Source organism: Cydia strobilella, chromosome 13 (genome assembly GCF_947568885.1).
Source record: "Cydia strobilella chromosome 13, ilCydStro3.1, whole genome shotgun sequence".
Classification (NCBI taxonomy): domain Eukaryota; kingdom Metazoa; phylum Arthropoda; class Insecta; order Lepidoptera; family Tortricidae; genus Cydia; species Cydia strobilella.
The window spans coordinates 8958105-8981462 of NC_086053.1; the positions used below are offsets into that span (position 1 = coordinate 8958105).

The following is a 23358-nucleotide window of genomic DNA, read 5'->3' on the forward strand; positions in this document are numbered from 1 at the left end:
CAAACATAATGTCTTACCAATTTCATGTAAATTAGATACATCACAAGATAGGTAAACATATTGGTTCAGTTATGCTAAATAAGGATAAACGTTTCGAACATACTTAGCTTCCGTTTTATAGTTATGAATAAATGTTGAACCGGCTTGGTTTTATATGGTTTTATAAAACATTAGTAGAGAGGTAAATAATAAAATAACGTTATGGTTTATGGTGCCGGTGACAGTGATATTGATAGGTGATAACATAATATAAATACCTTAAAGATTTTATTCTTAACAAGCTTTAGAGAATTACTACATAAAAAAAATGTAAAGCGGTTTATCGATTTGCACTGGACCGGATGAACATAAGATTCTAATTTATAAAAGCCGGTGAACGAGTTAACAACCGGTTAATTTTCAGCTTTATTATACTGAGCGCCTTATGTTTAGACTTTGCAAACATTTATTCTAAGTATTCTAAGCGCCACTTGCACCATCCCACTAACCCGTGGTTAAACGATTAAACCGTTAATCCAGTGTCAAATTGTACTGTAAACCATGGTAACTCCAGGTTTAACCGGTTAACCCTGGGTTAGTGGGATCATGCAAGTGGCGCTAAGCTATACTAAACGTCTTATATTTAGAGCAGATTTATTTTAAGTATTCTAAGATTTAAAATTACCTTCACATTTTTTCCTAAAAGTGTTATGTTTTAAATAAGTTATGCTTACGAGTTAATTTATATTTGAACAGAAAAAATTTTAAAAAAATTTAAGAGTTTATTTGTTTACTGTATATGAGCTCCAGCAGATTTATCAAATAGGAATGCTACCGTGTCTGTTCGCTCGCATTATAACTGCTTTTCCTGAGTCTGATATAACTGTTTGACCTTAAAACCCATCAATTAGCAGTGCATAGGTTGTAGCTCCTCCTCCGAGCAAAGCGCGTGCGCGTGACTTATTCTGGTATAAAAGCTTTGGCGCGTCCAACTCGCCACCATTCCCGGAGTCCTTATCTGCTGCGCCTGAAAACGGGCGGGAAACGCAAGAACTTTCCAGAAGTTTTACAAAGTGCAGTGGCGGAGGATTTGAGTTTTTAATGTGAGTATTAAGTTTATTTAACTTGTAAACGACAAAAGTTTACAAGTTGAGGTTATTAGCAATAGCGGTTTCTTTGGAGTTAAGTCGTAAGTAAGTTAGTTTGTGTGCTCATGAAATATTCCAAACAGACAATGGTTTGCTCAACTTTAATCCTCTAGCGGCCCACCACACAAGAAAAATTGGCAATCGAATTTGAATTAATGGTAGGTACTTATTAGTTGAATTTTTGTTTTAAAATCGAACGAAACAAAACGAAAGCAACTCTGTTCCATTTCATTAAGATTTAAGTTTAATTGGAGGTAAGATGTACCTACTAGTATTAGGACATTGAACCCCAAGGGGTTAATTAGACTTCTGTTTACTTGTGTTGTTTGTTTGTTCTGTTGTTTTGTGTGTATATTGTTTTGAAAAAAACTTATTAATCATTGACGATGTTGCATAATATATTTTTCTTTAATTCCATATAAAACCATCTTTCTAAAATAATTTTTACTTACTTACACATGTTATAATGAACGTAAATTATTTTAATAAATTATGTAGGTGCCTAGGTATAGATAGGTACTACTAGCAGTACTAGTATTTCCTTAGTCACTTCGAACTGCATCATCAGAATAAGTTTATGTTTGTACAGGTACTATGGGGTTAATATGGCCCAATTTCGGGCTCAATCAGACAGTGGGAAGTGGTACCGATTTATCTTTCTACTAATTGAATCAAATCATGCTTAAATTTAAAATACGAAATATTAATTTATTATTTCAGGCCACAAACTACTTGTATGTAAAAACTTCATGTGGTTTAACCATGTGGGTGGTTAAAACTTTAAACATGCACATTTTAACTTATGAACTGGGTGTGAATGCACATTATTTGCACAATTGCATATTTTTTAATCATAACCTCACTATCTATCAATAGCTACTTTATTGGTCTTCAATTTTTGTAAAGTAGGTAGGTATTCAATAAAATAGTTGGTACCCTAAACAGTTCTATTTGCATCGTAAATTCATTATTTTTCTATGCGATAGATATAGTATATTGCGAAAAAAGTTATGTTAATCCACTTTATTTTGACTTTCGATTAAAATTAAACCATAATTACCGTATCTTTGTACAAAACCACCATTATTATTTAATTAATCTTAATATTCATGAGTATCTTATAACTTCTCTTGTACAAATTGGTAGTACCAGCAAAATAAATAAAAACAAAGTAAATACGCTTGATGGTATTTTGTAGGTAATTTATAAAATTTCATAATCGCTATTTTAATCTGCACTAATATTCATCTATGCACTGTCATTCAGACATTTATTATTTATTTCTTTATTTGTTAGGGTTCCGTACCTCAAAAGGAAAAAACGGAACCCTTATAGGATCACTCGTGCGTCTGTCTGTCTGTCTGTCCGTCTGTTACAGCCTATTTCCTCTGAAACTACTGGACCAATTAAGTTGAAGTTTGGTACACATATGTAACTTTGTGACCCAAAGATGGACATGTAACGTAAACAAAATACATTGTTTAAATTGTGTAATGTACGGAACCCTTGGAACGCGAGTCCGACTCGCACTTGGCCGGTTTTTATTTTAAACTTTATTGCACAGTAAAAATATACAGTAACAAAAGGCGGACTTAATGCTACGCGGCGGCATTTAACCGTCGGAAATGAAATATTTTTTTATCCACAATTTAATAGCGTTAGGTACCCTTAACCCTAAAAGCCTCAATCCCGGACATTTACTGGTGATTTGCGGGTATTATTATTATAAGAACCGATTGTGATCCAGTAATTAAACTCAAGAGCAAAGTTTTGAATTATTTGTAGGCGATCGGACCAAACTTTCAAGTTGACAAAATCTGAAGTTAACGAGCTTTATTTGTTGTTCTTGATTAAGACAATAAAAACCGGCCAAGTGCGAGTCGGACTCGCGCACCGAGGGTTCCGTACATTACACAATTTAAACAATGTATTTTTTATGTGAAACTTGAGTGGAAGGTAAATTGCGGTTTACGATTTATGACGTATTAAAAAAACTACTTACTAGATCTCGTTCAAACCAATTTTCGGTGGAAGTTTGCATGGTAATGTACATCATATATTTTTTGTAGTTTTGTTATTCTCTTATTTGAGAAGTTATAGGGGGGGGGGGGGGGGCACACATTGTACCACTTTGCAAGTCTCTCGCGCAAACTGTTCAGTTTAGAAAAAAAATATATTAGAAACCTCAATATCATTTTTGAAGACCTATCCAATAGAAACCCCACACGTATGGGTTTGATGAAAAAAAAAATTTGAGTTTCAGTTCTAAGTATGGGAAACCCCCAAAATTTATTGTTTATTTTTCTATTTTTGTGTGAAAATCTTAATGCGGTTCACAGAATACAACTTACCAAGTTTCAACAGTATAGTTCTTATAGTTTCGAAAAAAAGGCTGTGACATACGGACAGACAGACAGACAGACATGACGAATTCATAAGGGTTCCGTTTTTTGCCATTTGGCTACGGAACCCTAAAAAGGGAAGGAAGCTCTGTTATTGTACCGCTAAAATAAAAATAACATTTACCTAATATAAATTGTACGGTTCGGCGCTCTTGTTCTCGCGGGCTCCAAACCCGTATGTAAAAGAAGGACGCAACAACTCTTAGGCCAAGCAATAAGAAGGTATAGAGGGCTGCCAGGAACACAATTTTTAACTTCGTAGCTTTGTTTGGACTAGTTAGGTTAGAAGATGAACATATCAAAAGTCCCCGGCCGTAACCCTGGTGCTGGGGGGGAGAGGGGGGTTTGAAGGTTCCATTTTTCGGTTTTTCGATTATATTTCGGAAACTATGCGTTTGAGCAACTTGGCCACTTATACAAAATGAAAAGAGATTTAATTTGTTACAAGTTTTATTCAGTCAAGTTTTTCGATATCTTGTATAGTTTTTGAGATATCCGCTCTTGAAGGTTTATTTAGGGCTCTCATTTTTATCTTGATTATCTACATCAGTAAAGCTGCTAGGCTGGGTTTGGTAAACTTTTCGTATAAATCGGGGGTGCTGAATTCATTTATGGTATCAACAATACACCTTTCCGAAGTAAAAACAAATAACTTTTTTTTAAACTCCTCTTCACGCTTAAACCGCTGAACCGATTTAGTTGAAATTTGGTAAATAGGTGTTTTAAGTCCCGAGACAGGGTATAATATAGTTTTTATCTCAAAAATCATACTTTGAAGGTGTGAAATTTGGTTTGAGGGGAATTCAGCTTCTTCGCCGAAGTTGAATTCCTGAGGTTAATACTGTTTAAATTTAGGTTTGAAGTCATGTTTGGTATCATTATCAACTAAATCAAACATGTAGACCATCCCAAATAATATTTAAATAGGTTCAGCGGTTATTGATTCCCCATACAAATTTCCACCCCACTTTTCACCACCTTAAAAGATGATTTTGGTTATAAAAATTATCCTATGTACTGTCCCGGTACTCAAACCATATCTGTACCAAATTTCAACGAAATCGGTTCGGCGGTTAAAGCGTAAAGAGGAGTTTTATATAATTTTTTTTTTAATTTTGTTTTTACTTAGGAATGGTGTCAATATTGATACCATAAATGAATTCAGCACCCCCGATTTAAACGAAAACGATCCCAAACCCGGCCTAGCAGCTTCACCGATGTAGATAATCAAGATAAAAATGAGAGCCCTAAATAAACCTTGAAGAGCGGATATCTCAAAAACTATACAAGATATCGAAAAACTTGACTGAATAAAACTTGTAACAAATTAAATCTCTTTTCATTTTGTATGAGTGTCCAAGTCGCTCAGACGCATAGTTTCCCAGATATAATCGAAAAACCGAAAAATGGAACCTTCAAACCCCCCCCCCCCCCTCTCCCCCCCAGCACCAGGGTTATGGCCGGGGACTTTTGATATGTTCATCTCCTAACTAGTCCAAACAAAGCTACGAAGTTAAAAATTGTGTTCCTTGCATTTCCCTCTATACCTTTTTTTGGGCATTTATTTCTTGGCCTATCTATAATATGAAATAGTAAAATTCAGCAGTAAGAAAATTAAGCCCTTTTTAGGAAAATTTGTTTATGCCCAAAGTATAATCACAGGCTAACCTGAATAAATAAAACCGAAATTGATAGGCCCGAGTAAACACCTGGTAAGGGTAACCGCTTGATCCCGAGTTCAATTAAATATTATTTAGACAGTCGCAGAAGTATCTGAAATTTTTACGCAATTTTAAGTTTATTCGCCTCTCAACCCGGGTGTCGTTAATAAATCTGCATATTTATTTAATATTTTTACTCGAGTGACGAAGAAGGAAAACGAAGAAAAAGTTATACACACTTTTATTTAGCTTCACTGCGTATACAATACAGTGATAATATATATGTGCTTCAAATCATCCTTAATTCCAATGACAATGCGAGAATATGTTAGCACATAGAGTTGGTCTGATGATACAGTCGGAAAGTTCTAACGGAACTGTTCGATGGAAAAACATGAAACAAATTTAGGCTAATCAGAAAGGTCTCAAGAAGCGTATCTTTTAGCTTGGGCAGAAATTATGCTTTCGTACTCATATGTCCGACCGGCTGTTCTCCTCTACATGTCGATTTCTCAGTCGATTCTCGTAAAAAATTGTGACCGTGTAATAATTATATAGATTTTTTGTCGATTCAATATTTGTAAATTTTTCAAAATGGCGGATTAGGACTCGCGGGGTACAGCTTACAGTCACTGGTATAAATATATACCTATATAAAGGAGCCCACTGACTATCAGTCCGCCGGACGATGTCGGCCTGTCAGTTGTTCGGAACTGTCAAATTTTTGTTCTAACTAACAGGCTTATATCGTCCGGCGGACTGATAGTCAGTGGGCCCCTTTATACATATGTACTTGACATTTTAAAAATTAGGTTTTTCAAAGTTAGGGTCAAACTTCATGTTATTGAGATTGTCAATGATATGTAGGTATAATAAGGATGGAAAAGGCCGTCGATTGTAGCGTTATCTTAAGATTACAGTGACTTGCAACATACCTACTTGATGCTACCATGTAATGTAAAAATCCATAATTTCTGTATAGCATAGGTATCTTAGAACAAAGCCACTAAAAATAGTAAAATAAAAATAACACATAAAAGTTTGTCTAATTTTTAGGATATATTATGCCTAGGTATAAATATAGGTAATATAGGTAGGAATATAGAAAATCTTGCTTGGGAACGCAAGCAAGGTCAGTAGAACTTTGTTGAAGACAGTGGCGGATTTGCAGTCTTAGCGGTCCTAGGCCCCAGGTAGTAACTACTAGCCGCCCCTTTCTCAGCACGCATCATAAAGACTGCCGCCTTGTTGCCGCCCCTAATATCTAGCCGCCCTAGGCCCGGGCCTACTGGGCCTTTAGGCAAATCCGCCACTGGTTGAAGATGCTAGAAAGTAACCAATGGATGGACGAGTTGGATTGAGGGCCGAGCCATGGCCAAGTCGTTAGGGGAGGTCTTCGAATTTACTGGAAACCACTTACCTGCTTTAACTTAAAATTCATAAAAGTTTTATTGTAAAAAAATATATTTTTCATACAAGCTTTTATCGCTGACTGTACTTTTTTTTCAACTGGCAACTATACTCATTACTCATCGAGCATATTTTTATTTTAACACTATTCTTATGCTCAACTATTCGAGCATTAATTTTACAACTTATCTCAAAATTGTATCGTCTCAACAAATAAAAAAAAAGCTAAAGGCGTTTATTTTACTAACTGCTCGATGAGTTTCTGGACCTATAAATAATCTTTCTTATTTTTAAAAGCATCAAAACCGCTACCATAAATGACCTAATTAACTTGGTAGGTACACTGAGGGGTAGAGTAGTTTTTAGGGTTCCGTACCCAAAGGGTAAAAACGGGACCCTATTACTAAGACTCCGCTGTCCGTCTGTCTGTCTGTCTGTCACCAGGCTGTATGACAATTGAAATTTTCGCAGATGATGTATTTCTGTTGCCGCTATAACAACAAATACTAAAAACAGAATAATATAAATATTTAAATGGGGCTCCCATACAAAAAAACGTGATTTTTTTGCTGTTTTTTTTCGTAGTGGTACGGAACCCTTCGTGCACGAGTCCGACTCGCACTTGGCCGGTTTTTTTATCAATCATGATTCCACGCAGACGAAGTACCTCTCAACTGTGATCTGATAACGTTAAATGTCCAGATTTTTTAAATACACACGCAACTTTTAACGAATAACGATTACCTACAGACGGTTTGGTTAGGGGTAACCAACCTCCGCCGTTGGTAAAAATTGTGAAATACGCTATTTTGTATCCTTAAATATATTTAAATTTATTTAACACAGAATAAAATAAATAAATAAATAAATATTTACCTAAGCTAGGGATGGTTTTAGAATTAGTCGGTTTTGATTGTAAAATTAAACTTACGGAAATGGAAACGATGTTATGTCACGTATAAAGTTTGAAAAGAGTCCGTAAAAGTAAACGTACTAACAAATCCTTAAATCATATAATCGTGTAGAAAAACGGTATATGTTTTTCAGCTTGCGTCTCAGATGGCTTACAGCTGGCGTAATTGAATTTCTCCGTTTTCTACGCTTTGACAGGTTATTATCCCCCGTGCGACTAAAATGCTTTATTATTTACTGCTCACTAGGATTTCTACGAATTCAATTAACGTCGGAGAAAACTTTATTCCTGTATTGATATTATATTTCTAGATTCCTATTCAATCTTACCTTCATATCTAATGCTAATAAACGTGTGTAAATATAAATGAGTCACACAAAACGTATTAGAGGTTTGAATATGGAGAAATTAATATATTTAAGCTAGGGATGGCTTTAGAATTAGTTTAGAATGTAAAATTAAACTTAAGGGAATGGAAACGATGTTATGTCAGTTATAAAGTTTGAAAAGAGTCCGTAAAAGTAAACGTACATGTACCTAATGTAAATTTGCCTTATGTATAAAATGTACAAGCAATGAATTATCTCGTTTTAATTTATTTGTGTTCTTTAACTGCAATCAGATGAGGGAATTTCGTGGGATGAGTACAGCAAGACATCGCGGTTGCCTATTACTGGTTGCCGCGGTGGTTTTGGCCTTCTCTTCTTACATTGAACAGGTAAGATTTAAAATGATTGTGATAATTACATGAAATACAAGTTACTTAAATGTTACACGTTTAATTTGTTAGGTGGTGAGCATGCCCGCTTTGCCAGCTCCAAATCAATGGCCCACATTTCCCAGAAGAAATATAGCCGCTCTAGCTAGAGCGGGTTATTTGAGAGGAAGCTCCGCTGCTACTTTTAAAAGAAGCATTTCGACTTTAGCGAAAAATGGAATGCTTCCTACTTTTAGAGCACCGTACGATGAAGCCGACAAACAAGATGATGACGATGGAGAGTCTCATGAGAAACGAAACCTGGCTTCAATAGCCCGACTGCGGAGCTACTCAGCCATGAAACGGAATATCCAGGCGCTGGCCAGAGATGGTGGTTATCGCGGAAGCGGGAGAGCTCAGTACAGCCAGCAAGCCGATAAGCGTAATGTAGCCGCCTTGGCTCGCAATGGGATGGTACACCTGCACAAAAAGGACATGTCTGGTGGCGATGAATATTACTTCCCCTTTTATCAGAACCCTGTAGAGCCACCCTCTGACATCGACTCCAACGAAATATACGACTGGCAACAAATCGTAAATCCGGACATGTTCCCTCCCCTGTCACAGGTTTACAAGCGGGGTGGTCCCATGCCTCAAAGTGAATATGAAAATGCCGATGAGAATGGCTACGTTGAGTATGGAAATCCTTCTGAACTGGATGACAATTGGTATTTTAAACGAGGGTCCGTTGGCTTGCCGGTGTTGGGAATGTATAGGCCCACCATTGGAGACCAAAGTACCAGGACTAAAAGATACATTCTTTCTCTCCCCGATGTCATTGATAAGAATGATATTCATGACTCCGAGGACACTGAAAATGAAGACAAACGATCCGTAGGTAAGTGTGTATTAGACGAAGCATAAAAAATAATCTTTGAATTATAGAGAGGTAATTTTGTGTGCCTTCATTACGTCTGTTACAGATGATGATGACGATGTGCGTGATAATTTTGCAAAGCGACACATTGGGTCACTGGCCCGGTTAGGCTTACTACCGTCATTTAGGTTTTCAGGCGGACGCTATAGTCGGTCTGGCCGCGCAAGGCTGCTATGGCCTAGTCAGGAATTGTACAGGTCTTGTGGAGTTCGGATCTAATAATAGCCATCGATGTTACTAGTGTGTGTCATTGTCAATTTGATCCAGTAGTTATTTAGGACAGTTTTATCGCTTTAACGCTTCAAATAGGATTGGCGCTTAGTTTTAAGGATGATGATAGAGGCATGATAAATGTGTAATGAGTGCTGAAAGAAAAATAGATTCTTTTAAAGGCAGTTCGCGACGACTCGGGCAAAAAAGAATTTTTTAATACAGTTGCTCAAAAAGTGCTACTTTACGTAGCTGTTTAGCGTGCGGAAAGTTGGTTTTCGCGAACTAGTGCTTTTTACTGTTCCAATTTTTTTAAATTCATTCTTGTTCCAATTCATGACTACTTATTGATGAGTGTTAATATTAGTTTCCTTTAAACGTCGTAATCAACATAAAAACCTACTATTATTGTAAGAATACGAAAAATATTCATATTTCATATTTTATTACGTATACCTCTTCATCATTATAATACGTTTATTTTTTAATATTGAATATTGAAAAACCGTTCTTAATAAGTTGTCTGAATGGAACGCCTGTCAAAGAAGAGGTGTTTTTTCTTACTGCAAGCATGTTTTAAGTTTCCAAAGGCAACATTTGATATTGTTTTTATAAATATACGATACACAAATAATAATGGGTAATAATAGTATAATGTTTTATATTTACAATTGGTTCTGTCTTATAGAACATGCATTAAAAAAAAACTCATTGAAGTGGGTTCAAAAATAATAAAAACATCCATTCTAGTCGAATAAAAGCTAAAAAAAACACCTCTTCATAATGTCAATGATGTCACAGAATTAATAGTATAAAAGTTTCGAATTCCTTACTTGTTGTTTTTCTTATTTTTTCGCAACTGTATTAAAAAACGTCGTTCGATACACGTGCGGAAATGTCATTCTTCACTCGTCCCGAGTCTTGCCACTCGCCTACGGCTCGTGCCTCGTGCTCGGCCTATATCTCGGTACTCGTCAAGACGTAATGACATACTTTTCGCACTAGCATCGATATGTACTATTGTTACCAGCTTGTAATATTATGTCCCCTATTCGAAAAGCGAAAAGACATGGTCAGACATCGTAAATTTCGTATTGTTATATTTTGGGCTACCTAATTTACTTACACTAATTGATATACACAATAAAAAAAAGTGTTTTGTTAACTCATTTCATTTTAATTCATATTTACTGACATTATACTAACTTTACTAACATTGCAACGAAAACAATACAAAATTTGAGATTTCTCTTTTTTACATGGAACATCATGTTATAGTGGCCACGTCATAATGTTTTCTAAGTCTCGAGCTGCCCAAAATATTGTGAAATAGCGTTTATTTAAATGTTTAGGAAAATTTAAGTTTACAAGAAATGAGTGAGTTAAATCCTGGCAAATAGGTAAACAGTGTTAGCGCAGCGAGATAGTAAAGTTAAATGAATGTCGCATGATTGTTGACGTCATTAGAGCGTCGGCTGCCACTGTCGCTAATTACGTAATTACTGACATTCATAGCGGGAAATGCAAAACTAGACTGGCATGGCGGTAGGAAACTGTTCTATAGTATATAGACTTTTGGTCGATTTACTAAAGCTGACACTGAATGGGTTTATTATTGGCTCGCTTTATTATTAATTGCCCTCATTAAAATGTTTACGATAATTTTCTTTTTGATTAAATTTTTGATAGGAACCTTAGTAACGTCACTGACCGCTTCACCGTTTCAGGAAGAAACATATGGAAAATGTAATTATACCAAACCTAAAAAAAAATAAGTAGTATCTACCTACCTATACAACCAACATAATATTTAAATGGTTGGACTGATTGAATGCAGTGTACTATTTTGTGTTTTATATGTGGAATGTGCAACTTGATATTTTCACTTAATTGTAGACGCCTTAATTAGGTATAGTTAATAAATAATAATTGAATTCGTGCCAGCTTTCGTAAATTTACCTGTAGGTACGAGCGTTACAATTAATGTTTAGTAGGTGACTGCAAATGTGTGTCGTTTTCAAGCAAAGTGTACCTGTGTGTCGGTTGACATTATTACTGCCATAAAGATGCTATTTGAAATCGCCCTTATCGACGACCGACCGATGGTACTTTTTACATGAATACATATTTTACTGTTGATTGTTTTACCAAGTCATGAATGTCATGATATGATTACTTAACCAATATTATTTTTCAGGAAGCATTCCCATGACGAGAATTTCGGAATTAGGTAAGTATGTTATTAAAATGTTAATATCAGTGTATTGTTAGGGAGGTTAAGCCGCTATTTTAGGATAATTTAACATTATTTTATTAATCCATCATTATCAAAAGCGACACTGGGTGCGGAACTTCGATTCTTGTCCACGCTAACTTTAAAAATACATATTATCTTTAAGGGCCAGCACTCGCATCATCCTACTAACCCGGGGTTAACCGATTAAACCTGGAGTTACCATGGTTACCAGTACAATTTGACACTGGGTTAACAGTTTAACCGATTAACGCCGGGTCAGTGGGATGGTGCAAGTGGCCCTTAGTACCTCTCTATAAACCATTTATTTGTAGAGAATTAGGTACCGATTATTTCCGACTGAACGATTATTTGTGAATTTGTGATGTTCTTAATCAAAAGGTACCACTTTGTCGCTTACTATAAAGACGAAATTTGCTTGAGTATCTTTATACAAATAACCTGTCAGAGCGTCCTTATGGCAAGCGACAATGTAGTCCCTTTTGATTGAGAAAGTCTCATTTAGTGACCTTTTCCTATATACATATTATATTTAAGACATAAAATGAGAGCAGTTGTCACCAGTTGGGTTGCGAACAGATTTCCTGACAAGTCTGTTTGTGTTTTTATAAATATTGCAGCTTTAAACTAGTAGGTAGTTTAACGCAAATTTTGGAAAAAAATAGTTTAATTTTCCTAGTAATATTCTTTATCTATTTGTCTATTTTACGGGTGAAAGTGACAGATAATTGAGTAAATTGTGTATTTACAGGCAATATATCCCTAGTGCCGAAGCTGAGCCAGGCGATACAGACGACGCCGACGTACCGCCGCCGCCAGTACTTGCTCACACGCACCCGACCGGCCGCCTCCTCCACCGACCACTAGACAACGACGTGTCCAACGATGTGTCCAGCCCTTTGCCATCGCCCCCTAACTCCCTAGAATCCTTCGCTAAGAACCGGTGGCAAATCAACACCAAAGAAGTCCCCAAGTTCTATTACTTTAGGTCGCTGAAACTTCCCTATCACAACTCGGGCAAGCGATACCTGTTGCTGCCGGCCGTCGATAATATTCTCCTGAGGAAGAACTACCCCAACAGCAGTCTGCCGGGTCGACGCAAGAATCAGTAGCCATATAACTGTCGGCTGAGCGGCGGCGCGCGTTAACTCGTTTAAAACCTGACTAAACTACGGACATTATATCTAAATAGACCTTGCTAGGTCTGTCAAGCATGTACAGTCAAGTGTAAAAATATGGGTACAGTGAGGTTCGAAATTGCATGGAGTCATACAACTTTCTCAAAAATATGTCCCATAGTTCTTAATTCGCTGACATAAGAGTATGATGATATTTTTGAGCATGATGTGTGCACCCACATTTTTACACTTGACTGACTTGACATTTAAGGGTAAAGATGTGGCTACGGCTAAAATAAGTATACACGACCTTTGTCATAAAATTAAGGTTGAGTAAACGTATTTTTGGTAAATTGGTCACATCGATATTTTGACCCTTGATTGTACCACGTATTAATAAATTTAAGCGTGCTAATTTCTGAGTGACGTATGCCATGTCACGGGTTTTTGAATGATTGTAAAAGGCAAGGTCATGTTTTGCTATTCATATTTTTAAAGCTGACATAACATCTCTATATCTTAGGTTGGGAATTAAGATTGGATTCAACCCTTGTTTTTGAATGTACTGAATAAAGCATTTTCTATTGCCGATGGTACGTTAGGTACAATTAAGTGACTATTTAGATATATGTTTGAGGATTTCACCGTCTGCACAATACTACGGCATCTTACGATCAAATTCATCCTGATATTCTTTCCGTTGTTTAGTGTATGTAGATTGTTGAAAATATCCGTTATGGCAGACGCGCCTCATGCTCAAGCTGGAAAACCTAAAACAACTAAGGGTAACTTTTCCACGTAATATTGTACCAATGGACTCAATTAATTGATGGGAACCAGTTAGATCAATTATATTATACTTACTAGATGATGAATAAATTAATTACTTTTTTCCTGTAAGTTCTCTCAACGGTTCTGCTTTATCAATAATGTTGCGTTACCAATCCTTTTATAACTAAAATAATGTTTCAAGATTTGTTTGTATTATTATTACCACCGCTTCATAGTTTTTATACATCGCAGGAACAAAGGATACGGGATATAGTATAGACAATAAATTTAATCTAAATGATACACTATTAATGTATTGATGTTAAATGTTGTTGTGACAATGAACTAATTTAGCATGAATATAAGTTTTAAATAGGCTAGTGATACTTAGAATATATCGGACATTTTTACAAAACGACTTTGGCCAGATTAACCTGTGACAGATATAGTTTAGCTAATGAAAGTAATGAAATAAGTTTATGTTGTCAATCACAATACAAGAATTGATAAAAAAACGTAAAAAACATGATAGTCTTGACAATATAACAAATACGTAGTTTCTTAAACAAAAGTCATAGCTATAAGGTACTATTTACTGTCTGGTGTCTTCGTGCATTTGTTATATAATAACAATGTTAATTAAAGAGCTTTTTGATCCCTTATCGCTAATCGATATCAAGATTATCAAGATTGTAAAACGATTTTTAAACCAACATATCCTTCCTTGGTTGTTTAAAGTCTTACTTTTGTTACTGAGACTACTAGACTAGCTGTGTTTGACAAATAAATATAGAACATAATTTGCTTTTTATAATAGGGTATAAGAGATTTGGGATTCAATGGAAATTTTCTACTAATAAAGATGTAAGATACGTTGCCGTTGTAATTATAGGTAATACAGTAACTTTATACATTTATCGTTTGCGTCAAATCCGGTAGTTCTGATTTTTTGCAGACTTGTTTCTACTATTTTAAAAACGACTTCCCTAAATTACTATAAAAACGTCTTGAGGAGGTACTATCAAAAACTAGTCTTTTAACCCTAAAGGACCGCCCAAATCTAAAAAAATAAAACGAAATTTTGGCGGCTTTTTCGTTTTCTGGCAAAGTTGCGTTCGGCGCTCGAGGTCACAAACTTGGATTATTCATTGAACCAACATCATAAACAAGTCAGTAAAAAATCAGAAGTACCTGATTTGACGAAAAAACCCCGTACTTTCAGGCGACAAAGTTACTGGATTATTAATACAAATGCTTAAAAAAGGAATTCGTATCTTTCCTTTTCTTTATTAGTAAAACTGGAGCCTGTGATAAGAGAAAGGATTTCTTCGCGTGATTTCAGAACTTACCTATAGAAAATCTTCAATAATATTTACTATAAACATTTACATGTTCTTGTAATGTTTCTTGGCTAAAATTTTTGACAATAATACGAACGAATGTGACCATAAGAACGATAATAACTTAAAATCATAATATTTTACTGTAGGGTAGTACTTTCTCCTGAATAGTAGGTATGAGGATGAGGTAATTGTATCACTAATACTTTTAAAATAAATTTATAATAAGTATTCAATTTTACTGTCGTGTTTATTGTAAATAAATATAGACAACCATGCCAAGATGTTGTATTATTTCATTATAAAAATAAACCTGATTTATTTTGAAAAAAAAAAATTAAGTATATATCTCGCTAATTTATTAAAATAATTTACTCCCTATTAATTCTAATTACATCTACGAAATGTCGTTGAAATTATCATCGATTATGAGGTTCAGTACCAGGTTCTGAAAAAGAAAAATGTGTTGATCAATTTCTTTCTACTTAATCTAAAATCTTACGTTAATATCGCGTACAATTTCACTGATAATAACAATTTAATTATGTGCCCTCCCCGGGTCAAAGATGTCCATAGCAAATTTTATCTATATATCGGTTCAGTAGTTTAAGCGTGAAGATGTAACAGACAGACAGAGTTACTTTATATTATATATATATATGGCGTTATTTATAAACGCATTAGCTATGAATCGTTTGTCTTTATCTGTCATTTTGACTTATGTATTTGTAAGAGATGGATAAACATAATTTAACTAATTCAGGCTCGTAAAGTTTTATGAATAAGGGGGATAGAGTTCATGTATAATATTAGTAGGGATAGGTAATGTACCTGATTTAACCAGTGGAGTTGGTACAAACTTCTCCAGGGAAGAAAGAGCACCGGCCGAGGTTGCAGTAGGGGAAAAAGCCGCGGCAGGCCTGAAGACGGCCGACGTTAGCGGAGCCGCAGGTCAACGCGGTGGTGCAGCTGGCGCAACGGGCGCCGCCCTGCGGGGAGAAAACTTACTTGACCCATTACACCGTATCATACCATGTATGTATCAGGCACGGAATGAAACGCGACACGGGCTACCACGCCCACTAGAACTAGTGTCAACATTGTTTCATAACCGTACATACCTACAGATAAATAAATAAATAAATATTATAGGATATTTTTACACAAATTGACTAAGCCCCACGGTAAGCTCAAGAAGGCTTCTGTTGTGGGTACTCAGACAACGATATATATAATATAAATACTTAAATAAATAGAAAACCACCATGACTCAGGAACAAATATCTGTGCTCATCACACAAATAAATGCCCTCACCGGGATTCATGAATCTAGTATAACTGGATCGGTCATGAGGGGTGGGGGGAAATGACCGACCGGGATAGTCTTATGTATCTTTCAGAGGGAGTAGCAGAGAAAGCGCTGTTATTGTTGTCCTTGCCACAGTCTCACATTTTTTTTTATTCCCCACCGTAAATTTAGTGTGGTTTATGGTGGGCTACAAATCTACTCGACCAATCATATTGTCGCATTGCGTATGTTCTGTCCCTCACGGGCGCACGCGTATAGCTGATCTATGTATGCCGGGATTCGAACCCAGGACCATCGGCTTCACAAGCAGGGTCACTACCCACTAGGCCAGACCGGTCGTCAAGATGTAGTGCATAATTATTTTCCTTCGTATTTTTACGGAAACGTACGAACGTGACTTGCTATTTCAGTCGGTCTCTGTACAAAAAGTTCTGAGGTTGACTGAAGTAGCATGACAAATACGAAAGTTTCCGAGAAAACACGATGGAAAAACATCTGCACTACGTCTGTAACGTGTTTAGTGACCGTAGTTACCGCAAAATATTCTCGACGACAATCTTTGACGGTTTGTGCATGGCACGGTGCTGAGGGGCTACTGCGAAAACCGAAGTTCGCAAATTGCGGGGATCTTTCTCATTTACTCCAATGAAGGCGTAATTAGAGTGAAAGAGAAAAATGCCCGCAATTTGCGAACTTCGATTTTCGCGGTTATAGCCCGTCGCAGTGGTCGGTGATGAAACGGGCTAGTGGGCATACCTAGTCTTATACTTTTTAGATACAAAGAATATTTTTTTTGCCTGACACGATCCTACTACGTTCATGATGTGATACGGTGTAGTGGGCAGAGACCTTAAAAAGTGGTAAATGAGAGAACCGATGGCTGAAAATTTTGAAAAACTAACGTGATTTCAATTAGCGAGAATAGGCTCCCACCTCCCGTTCATCCGCGCATTTATTGTTTTACTTGTGGGATGCTGGCAGCACTTACCTAACCAAGGCTTAGACCTCCGTGACGGCAGTGTTGAACTTCATCATTGGCCTGTAATGTCTATGGCAGGCGATTCGTTGTAATATCCGAGTGAAAAAATAAAGACAAATCAATACTGGACTGGCACATGACATATTATGCGATCAGTATCGGATTCTACCCGGCGGGTAATGTAAAAGCGCTTTATCCTTATCCTATAGCCCCGTTGTAATAGTATTTACAGACGGCCGCACCGGACCGCGACCTTGGTGCAGTCAAAATAACTCTTTCTCGCTCTCACTTATAATTGCGTCCTGTACGGCGGACCACCTACCACACGATCGCATTAAGGTCGCGGTCCGGTGCGGCCGTCTGTTAACACTATAATTCGTTTCGTCTAGAAATTTATGAGATAAATAACTTGCCTGCGTGGTATAGTTACAAGACACTAATGTCGAAGCCGGGTGGAAAAGGTGGAAGAAAAATCTGTCCTGGTGATCTTGTTCATGTTGTTCTGAGGAAGCATGGTCTGCAGATGAATCAGTAGCATCAGCGGGTGGGCCCCCGGCTTCTTGTTCTCTGATACCTGGGAATTGAAATGGGGGGAATTGGAAAGAGGGTATTTGGAATTGAGGCATTGGGAAATGTGGAATGGGTATACCGAAGAAACTATGCTGTTGGCCACTGGAGCTGGTATCGTTTTGACTCTGTGCTAGAGAAAGGTTGAGGGTAGCCTGAAAATATATTAATATATATGTAAGTAGGTACATATTTTTATAAATAATGTTTATTACTATAGTGTAATAGAGGTGTGTATGGAAAAAAAGGGTTTTTATTGTCCTAGAAATTAACCTTATCTTTATAGGTGTAGTTTGATTATATCGTATACCTTCTGTAAGTTAGGTGTATCTACAATTATAACGGTACCTAAATATGTGTTACACTAGATTTATACAAAATATAAGATAGGATGATCATATTTTCTTCCCGTGATTGCAGTTTTAGTTAGGTAGGTACTATTACAAGATAGTTGTTCTTTTTTTATTATTATTAATGATTGTAATTTTTACTTATATTTTGTATGACATGTCAAAAGTGCTTATTAATTTATTATTAAGCCTACATAAAAAAAACGATTTTTGAAGTTGAAGTTGATATTTTAATCTGGGAAGAGGCGATCTCAAAACCTTGGTAAGATTCCATATTATTCAAACAAAACTTACCACAATCGTGACCAGTACAAATAGTGGAATTTTCAACATGATTTTCCGTTCGGTGCTTTGGACTATGCAGATATTCCTTGCCAATTACTCCACTGTGGCTGATTTTCAGCGGCTCTACATTATATACTGTTTCCATATTAAAGGAGTTATGCTAATTAATCTGTAGGGATGTCGGTATTGTCGGTCTAGCGTGGGATTAAAATTAATGGAGTTTTCTCTTTAATCACCATTTACACAGTTGACGCTAACGAGAAAATTAATAATTTAGGTTCTGATAAATTCTGCTGCAAATAAAACGCCTTACTGAACGGTCGGTTTGTACAAATAACAGACAAGGTTACAGCCATAATTTACACGAGGCATATTTCCAATCAAAATTATCACGAGAGTAAACAGATCAGTATACATTTCAGTACAATATTTGTTTTCGACATTCACTTATTGATTGACTCGCCGAATTGTTTTCGGAATGGAAATTGGTTGGGTACCTTCATTAAATATTCATTGAATTCTGGTGTGAGTACATAGTACATAGTTATAATTCAACGTTGCTCGCATTTTCCCCTTCAAATACTAGGCTAAAAATGGCACCAATTTATAGAAACTTTGGTCTCCTTTCGGGATAACAGATGAATTGAAACGTTTTGAACGAACAAAATATACTGTTGTATTGTTTGCCTATGCTTAAGCTTTATTTAAATAGGTAAATATAGTATAAAATAAAATAATTCAGTTTTGTAGATACTGACGGACCAAATCATTGAAGGTAAAAAAGTAAATTCATATTTATCTATTTGTAAAATAATATTTTTGTTTTTAGAACAACAAGTGCGAGTCGGACTCGCGCACCGAGGGTTCCGTACTTTTTAGTATTTGTTGTTATAGCGGCAACAGAAATACATCATCTGTGAAAATTTCAACTGTCTAGCTATCACGGTTCATGAGATACGGCCTGGTGACAGACAGACGAACAGCGGAGTCTTAGTAATACGGTCCCGTTTTTACCCTTTGGGTACGGAACCCTAAAAAAACATCGTGTTGCGTGGCTACCTACTCATACTCATACTCATAACCTGTGTAATAACTTTTAGTTATCTTGTTTAAACATTAAGTAATTTACGGTGTTCTGATTGTCAGCCCTATGCGGACATGAGCCGAGAGCAAACAGTGCTGTACTCGTCTTCCTGTAAACAAGTTAGTACAGAAATGCTTTCATTTTGCGTGTTATGTCGCTCGAATACCTTCCTCCGAACAATGATAACATACGAATCGTGAGCCGTGTTTGTTGACAATGGAATCTTAAACAATTAGGGACAGGCGAGGCAGTCTTTACAATTAAATGACGTTATCAATTGTTTAAATACTTTAAATGCAAGGAAAGAAGCTAGACGAGTCGTAAAATACTTTATGGAAAAACTTACGTAAAACAATGTTATTACTGAGTAACGGTTGAAGCTTTGATCTCCAGTTTTGTCCGTTTTAGTTGATTCAGATGCCCAAAAAATATTATCCAATATACCTATTACCTACAGTTTATTTTCGCAATTAATAAATTCACACAAGTCAGTGAAATGCTTTCTATCCGTTCTTAATTTCATCTTAGCTATTAATAGACTTCGCCTCCATCTTTACTACATTTCTAAGTGTCCCCCCCCTGCAGGTTAGGCATCGAAGGCACAGACCTTCGACTTTCAGCCACGATTGAAAATTGTGTAAAAATATTTTAAAAGGCTATTAAATTAATCAAATTAAATATTTTCAAACATAAACAAGAATATCAAATTATAAACGTCAGTATTTTAAAAGTAAAACTCCCTTATACTCCGTTATAGTTATTTGTTATGCAATTCTGCAAAGTGGTTATTTGGCGTGAGTGTTGAAATTGAAAGCTGAGCGAGCGAAGGAATCTAAAATTCAAAGATAATTTCAAAGATAGATTCCTGAACGTAGCGAGGCTTTCAAGACACGAGACGCCAAATAATTTTTCAGCCGTACGGAACACATAACTTTTCACCTCACTACAGCGAGGAAAATGCGAGATGCAAGAAAAAATTAATAAATAATATCATCATCATCATCATCATCATCATCATGGTTTTCTGCTAATGGTTTGGTACTAAATGTGGAGAAAACACACATCATTCAGTTTAGTCTGCGTTTCTCAAGTGATTACTCATTAAATATTATGTGCAATGGCCAACCTGTGCCTCAAGTTGACCAGGTAAAATATCTAGGGCTAACCTTTGATGCTGGATTGAAATGGGCACCCCATATTGATAACTTATGTCAAAGACTGTCCTCTGCTTGCTTTGCTCTTAGCAGACTGCGGCCATGCCTCAGTTCCACTAACGTAAAAAAGGCCTATTATGGCTATTTTAACTCTATTTTAGTATATGGAATTGACCTTTGGGGCTCGGCTGCGGAACGCGAGAGAGTATACAGGCTCCAAAAAAGAGCAGTGCGTATTATCGCCGGTGTGAGTTGGGATCATCCTGCAAAAGACCTGTTCAGGAATCACAAAATCTTAACTGTACCCAGTCTTTATATCCTAGAACTGGCTGAGTGCGTCAGAAAACACGTTTATCTCTTCCGTACCAACGCTGATACGCACGGCTCCATTACTCGACGGCGGCATGAGCTTAGCTTACCTCAAACGCAGTCTCATTAAGGCTAAAAAAAACCTAGTTACATTGGTACTAAGGTTTACAATACAATCTCTCCGGAAATTAAACAGGCTATAATTAATTAATATAATTCATTTGTACGACAAATAAAAGCAAAACTTGAAATAGACGCTTTGTACTCGATTGATGAGTTTTTTTAGTACCTAGTATTCAATGATTAAATAATAAATGGACATGTAGTATATAATATAAAAAATATCTAATTTTCTAATATGTATAGCTAATTGATAGCAATATGTGTATTAATAATATAAAACTGTATATGTACCTTTGTAAATTTGACGTGTAAAATGTGTATTTTATCAATAAACCATTGAATTGAACCAATATCAATTGAACCAATATACCGCCTCCTCTTAGGAACTCATTGTAAGTGAATTCGTTCAAAGTGAATTACAAAAAATACATTTTAAGTGTACAGAAAAATCGTAGAAGTCTGTGCTAATTCTTGTTGTGTACTGTGTTTCTGGCTTCGTTGTGGAACTAGTTATGCAAATTGGGGGGGTATGACTGTTGCTGTAGTGGTCAATAGTTTTTACATTTTTGGTGTGGATCAATAGTTTTAGTAATTTGGCTAAAATTATATTTAATTTGTATAGCTGTAGTTTTTTTTTATTTTTTTATTTAGGCAACAAACAGTCATATACAAAAATGATGTAATAAAAAGCAATGTGTTAATAGACCTTGAGTGCCCTACCTTAATTAAATAATTTCTAATCTAAAGTAGCTAGTGTAGGAGCAGTAAGCGGAAAACAAAGTTATCATTAATTAACAAACTTATCAGTAACTTGAAGTGTATCTATATTCATTTATCCATGTATATGTATGCACGGGCAGGTTGCTTACTCGTACATACATCCACACGGGGTACACAAGGAAAGTTATAAATTATTTGTGCATAAGTTACCTATTACAATGTTAAATTATAGAAGTTGTTACAAAAGTTTAATTATACCTACTTAAATAAACAGTTTGTTATTGTTTACAATTTCGATTTGAAGTGAGTAATAATTTGTTTTTTAAAGATAAGATAAAGATAAAAGACATTTATTCGTGACGATCACAACACAAGTACGAACATGTACAGACAACAACAGCAAGAAAAGAAGAGATCATCAAGTGTGCATCACGAAATGGACCCAACTCAGCATAATGCTAGCTATAGAGCCAGCGCTGGTCTTCCGTAGGGCCCATTCGGTGATGCCACGACAGATAACACACAAAGATACATATTAAAACATTACAAAGCTACACACAAAGAATACCTAATTATATACAAACATATTAACCAAACCAAAAAGATATACATGAAGAGCACAAACAAAAATAAAAAAATAATAAGTATACAAGAAAAAAAAAAGAAAAACATTCAAGAAACAAACAAACAAATCCATAGACAATTAATAATTATGAATGCGACCATACCATCTGTCAAAAACCAGCTTGCAGCTGCTAGCGCCAGCGGCTACTGGCAAAACTAAAACTGCCTGCAACTGCAAGCACGGTATAACCTCAACTAAATGGTATTATCGCAACATAAGACGTAATCCTAACATACACTTAAAATTATAAATTAAAAGAAGTAATATGGCAAAGCAAAAGAGACAAAAACGAACGGTAAATAAATACGAGAGACAATTTATATGCAACTAGTGTCATGACTCAAAGTTTCCTGTGATTGTTGGTGTAAATACATAAACTTCTTGAGTTTGCATCTAAAAGTGTTAACATTTTGCAGCATTTTTAACTTTCACAGGTTTTATACGAAAAAAGATCAATGTGGGATACATTTATATTATAATAATTGAGACAACGGTTGAAATAAGAATTTGAGCAATATCTTGTACGAGAGAAAGGAATAGAAAATAATTTCTTATGGCGTGCAGTGCGTTGAGGTATCTTAAATAACAATGTACCAAGAAGTGAGGGGAGTCAATAAACCTGTTAATGATTTTGTAGAGAAACATTATATCAAACTGTGCTCGACGATCTTCAAGTGTCAGCAATCCATAGTGAACAAGACTATTTTTATATGAGTTTCGACTCCGTCCCATACGGAAGTCGATAGACTTGAGAAATTTCCTTTGTACACGTTCTATCCTATTGATATGACACTTAAAAAAAGGGTTCCAAATGATACACGCAAAATCTAGGATTGATCTGACTAAACTGTAGTATAATATCATGTATGTCATTTCGTTTTGAAAAGGCCTACAAACCCTTAATATAAAACCAAGTTGTTTGTAAGCCCTTTGAACAACGATATCTATGTGATTATTAAAAGTAAGTTTATTATCTATTAAAACCCCAAGGTCACGGACTTTGTCAACCCTGA

General features: G+C 35.9%; 2 protein-coding genes across 3 annotated transcripts; one reads left to right on the forward strand and one right to left on the reverse strand.

The window, feature by feature from the left end:
• The first annotated feature begins 851 nt into the window (after positions 1-851).
• LOC134746676 (neuropeptide-like precursor 1) lies at positions 852-12760 on the forward strand. Of its 2 annotated transcripts, none has more exons than XM_063681185.1 (5): positions 852-1082; positions 8136-8231; positions 8304-9108; positions 11555-11587; positions 12363-12625. In XM_063681185.1, the coding sequence occupies exons 2-5, from the start codon at positions 8136-8138 to the stop codon at positions 12476-12478; spliced, it is 1050 nt and encodes a 349-aa protein (XP_063537255.1). In that variant the 5' UTR covers positions 852-1082; the 3' UTR covers positions 12479-12625. The 2 variants fall into 2 exon arrangements, with proteins under 2 accessions (XP_063537255.1, XP_063537256.1); XM_063681186.1 differs by lacking the exon at positions 852-1082 and adding an exon at positions 9194-9344 and having other exon boundaries at positions 8076-8231; positions 12363-12760.
• Positions 12761-13771: 1011 nt separating this feature from the next.
• LOC134746693 (uncharacterized) lies at positions 13772-18477 on the reverse strand. The gene is made up of 4 exons (XM_063681216.1): positions 18340-18477; positions 17542-17850; positions 15672-15829; positions 13772-15288 (listed from the first exon to the last, which is right to left on the reverse strand). Exons 1-3 carry the CDS (start codon positions 18376-18378, stop codon positions 15677-15679), a joined length of 501 nt encoding a protein of 166 aa, XP_063537286.1. The 5' UTR covers positions 18379-18477; the 3' UTR covers positions 13772-15288; positions 15672-15676.
• Between the last annotated feature and the right edge of the window lie 4881 nt (positions 18478-23358).

What these genes read in the sequence shown, in the direction of transcription:
- LOC134746676 (XM_063681186.1), top strand. Translation starts at nt 8,136, where the DNA reads ATGAGGGAATTTCGTGGGATGAGTACAGCAAGACATCGCGGTTGCCTA. An exon ending in TCTCTTCTTACATTGAACAG is followed by an intron (nt 8,232 to 8,303) that starts GTAAGATTTAAA and finishes TTAATTTGTTAG; the next exon opens with GTGGTGAGCATGCCCGCTTT. An exon ending in TGAAGACAAACGATCCGTAG is followed by an intron (nt 9,109 to 9,193) that starts GTAAGTGTGTAT and finishes CGTCTGTTACAG; the next exon opens with ATGATGATGACGATGTGCGT.
- LOC134746693 (XM_063681216.1), bottom strand. Translation starts at nt 18,378, where the DNA reads ATGTTGAAAATTCCACTATTTGTACTGGTCACGATTGTG. An exon ending in TTGTACTGGTCACGATTGTG is followed by an intron (nt 17,851 to 18,339) that starts GTAAGTTTTGTT and finishes ATATATTTTCAG; the next exon opens with GCTACCCTCAACCTTTCTCT. An exon ending in CTTGTAACTATACCACGCAG is followed by an intron (nt 15,830 to 17,541) that starts GCAAGTTATTTA and finishes TTCTCCCCGCAG; the next exon opens with GGCGGCGCCCGTTGCGCCAG.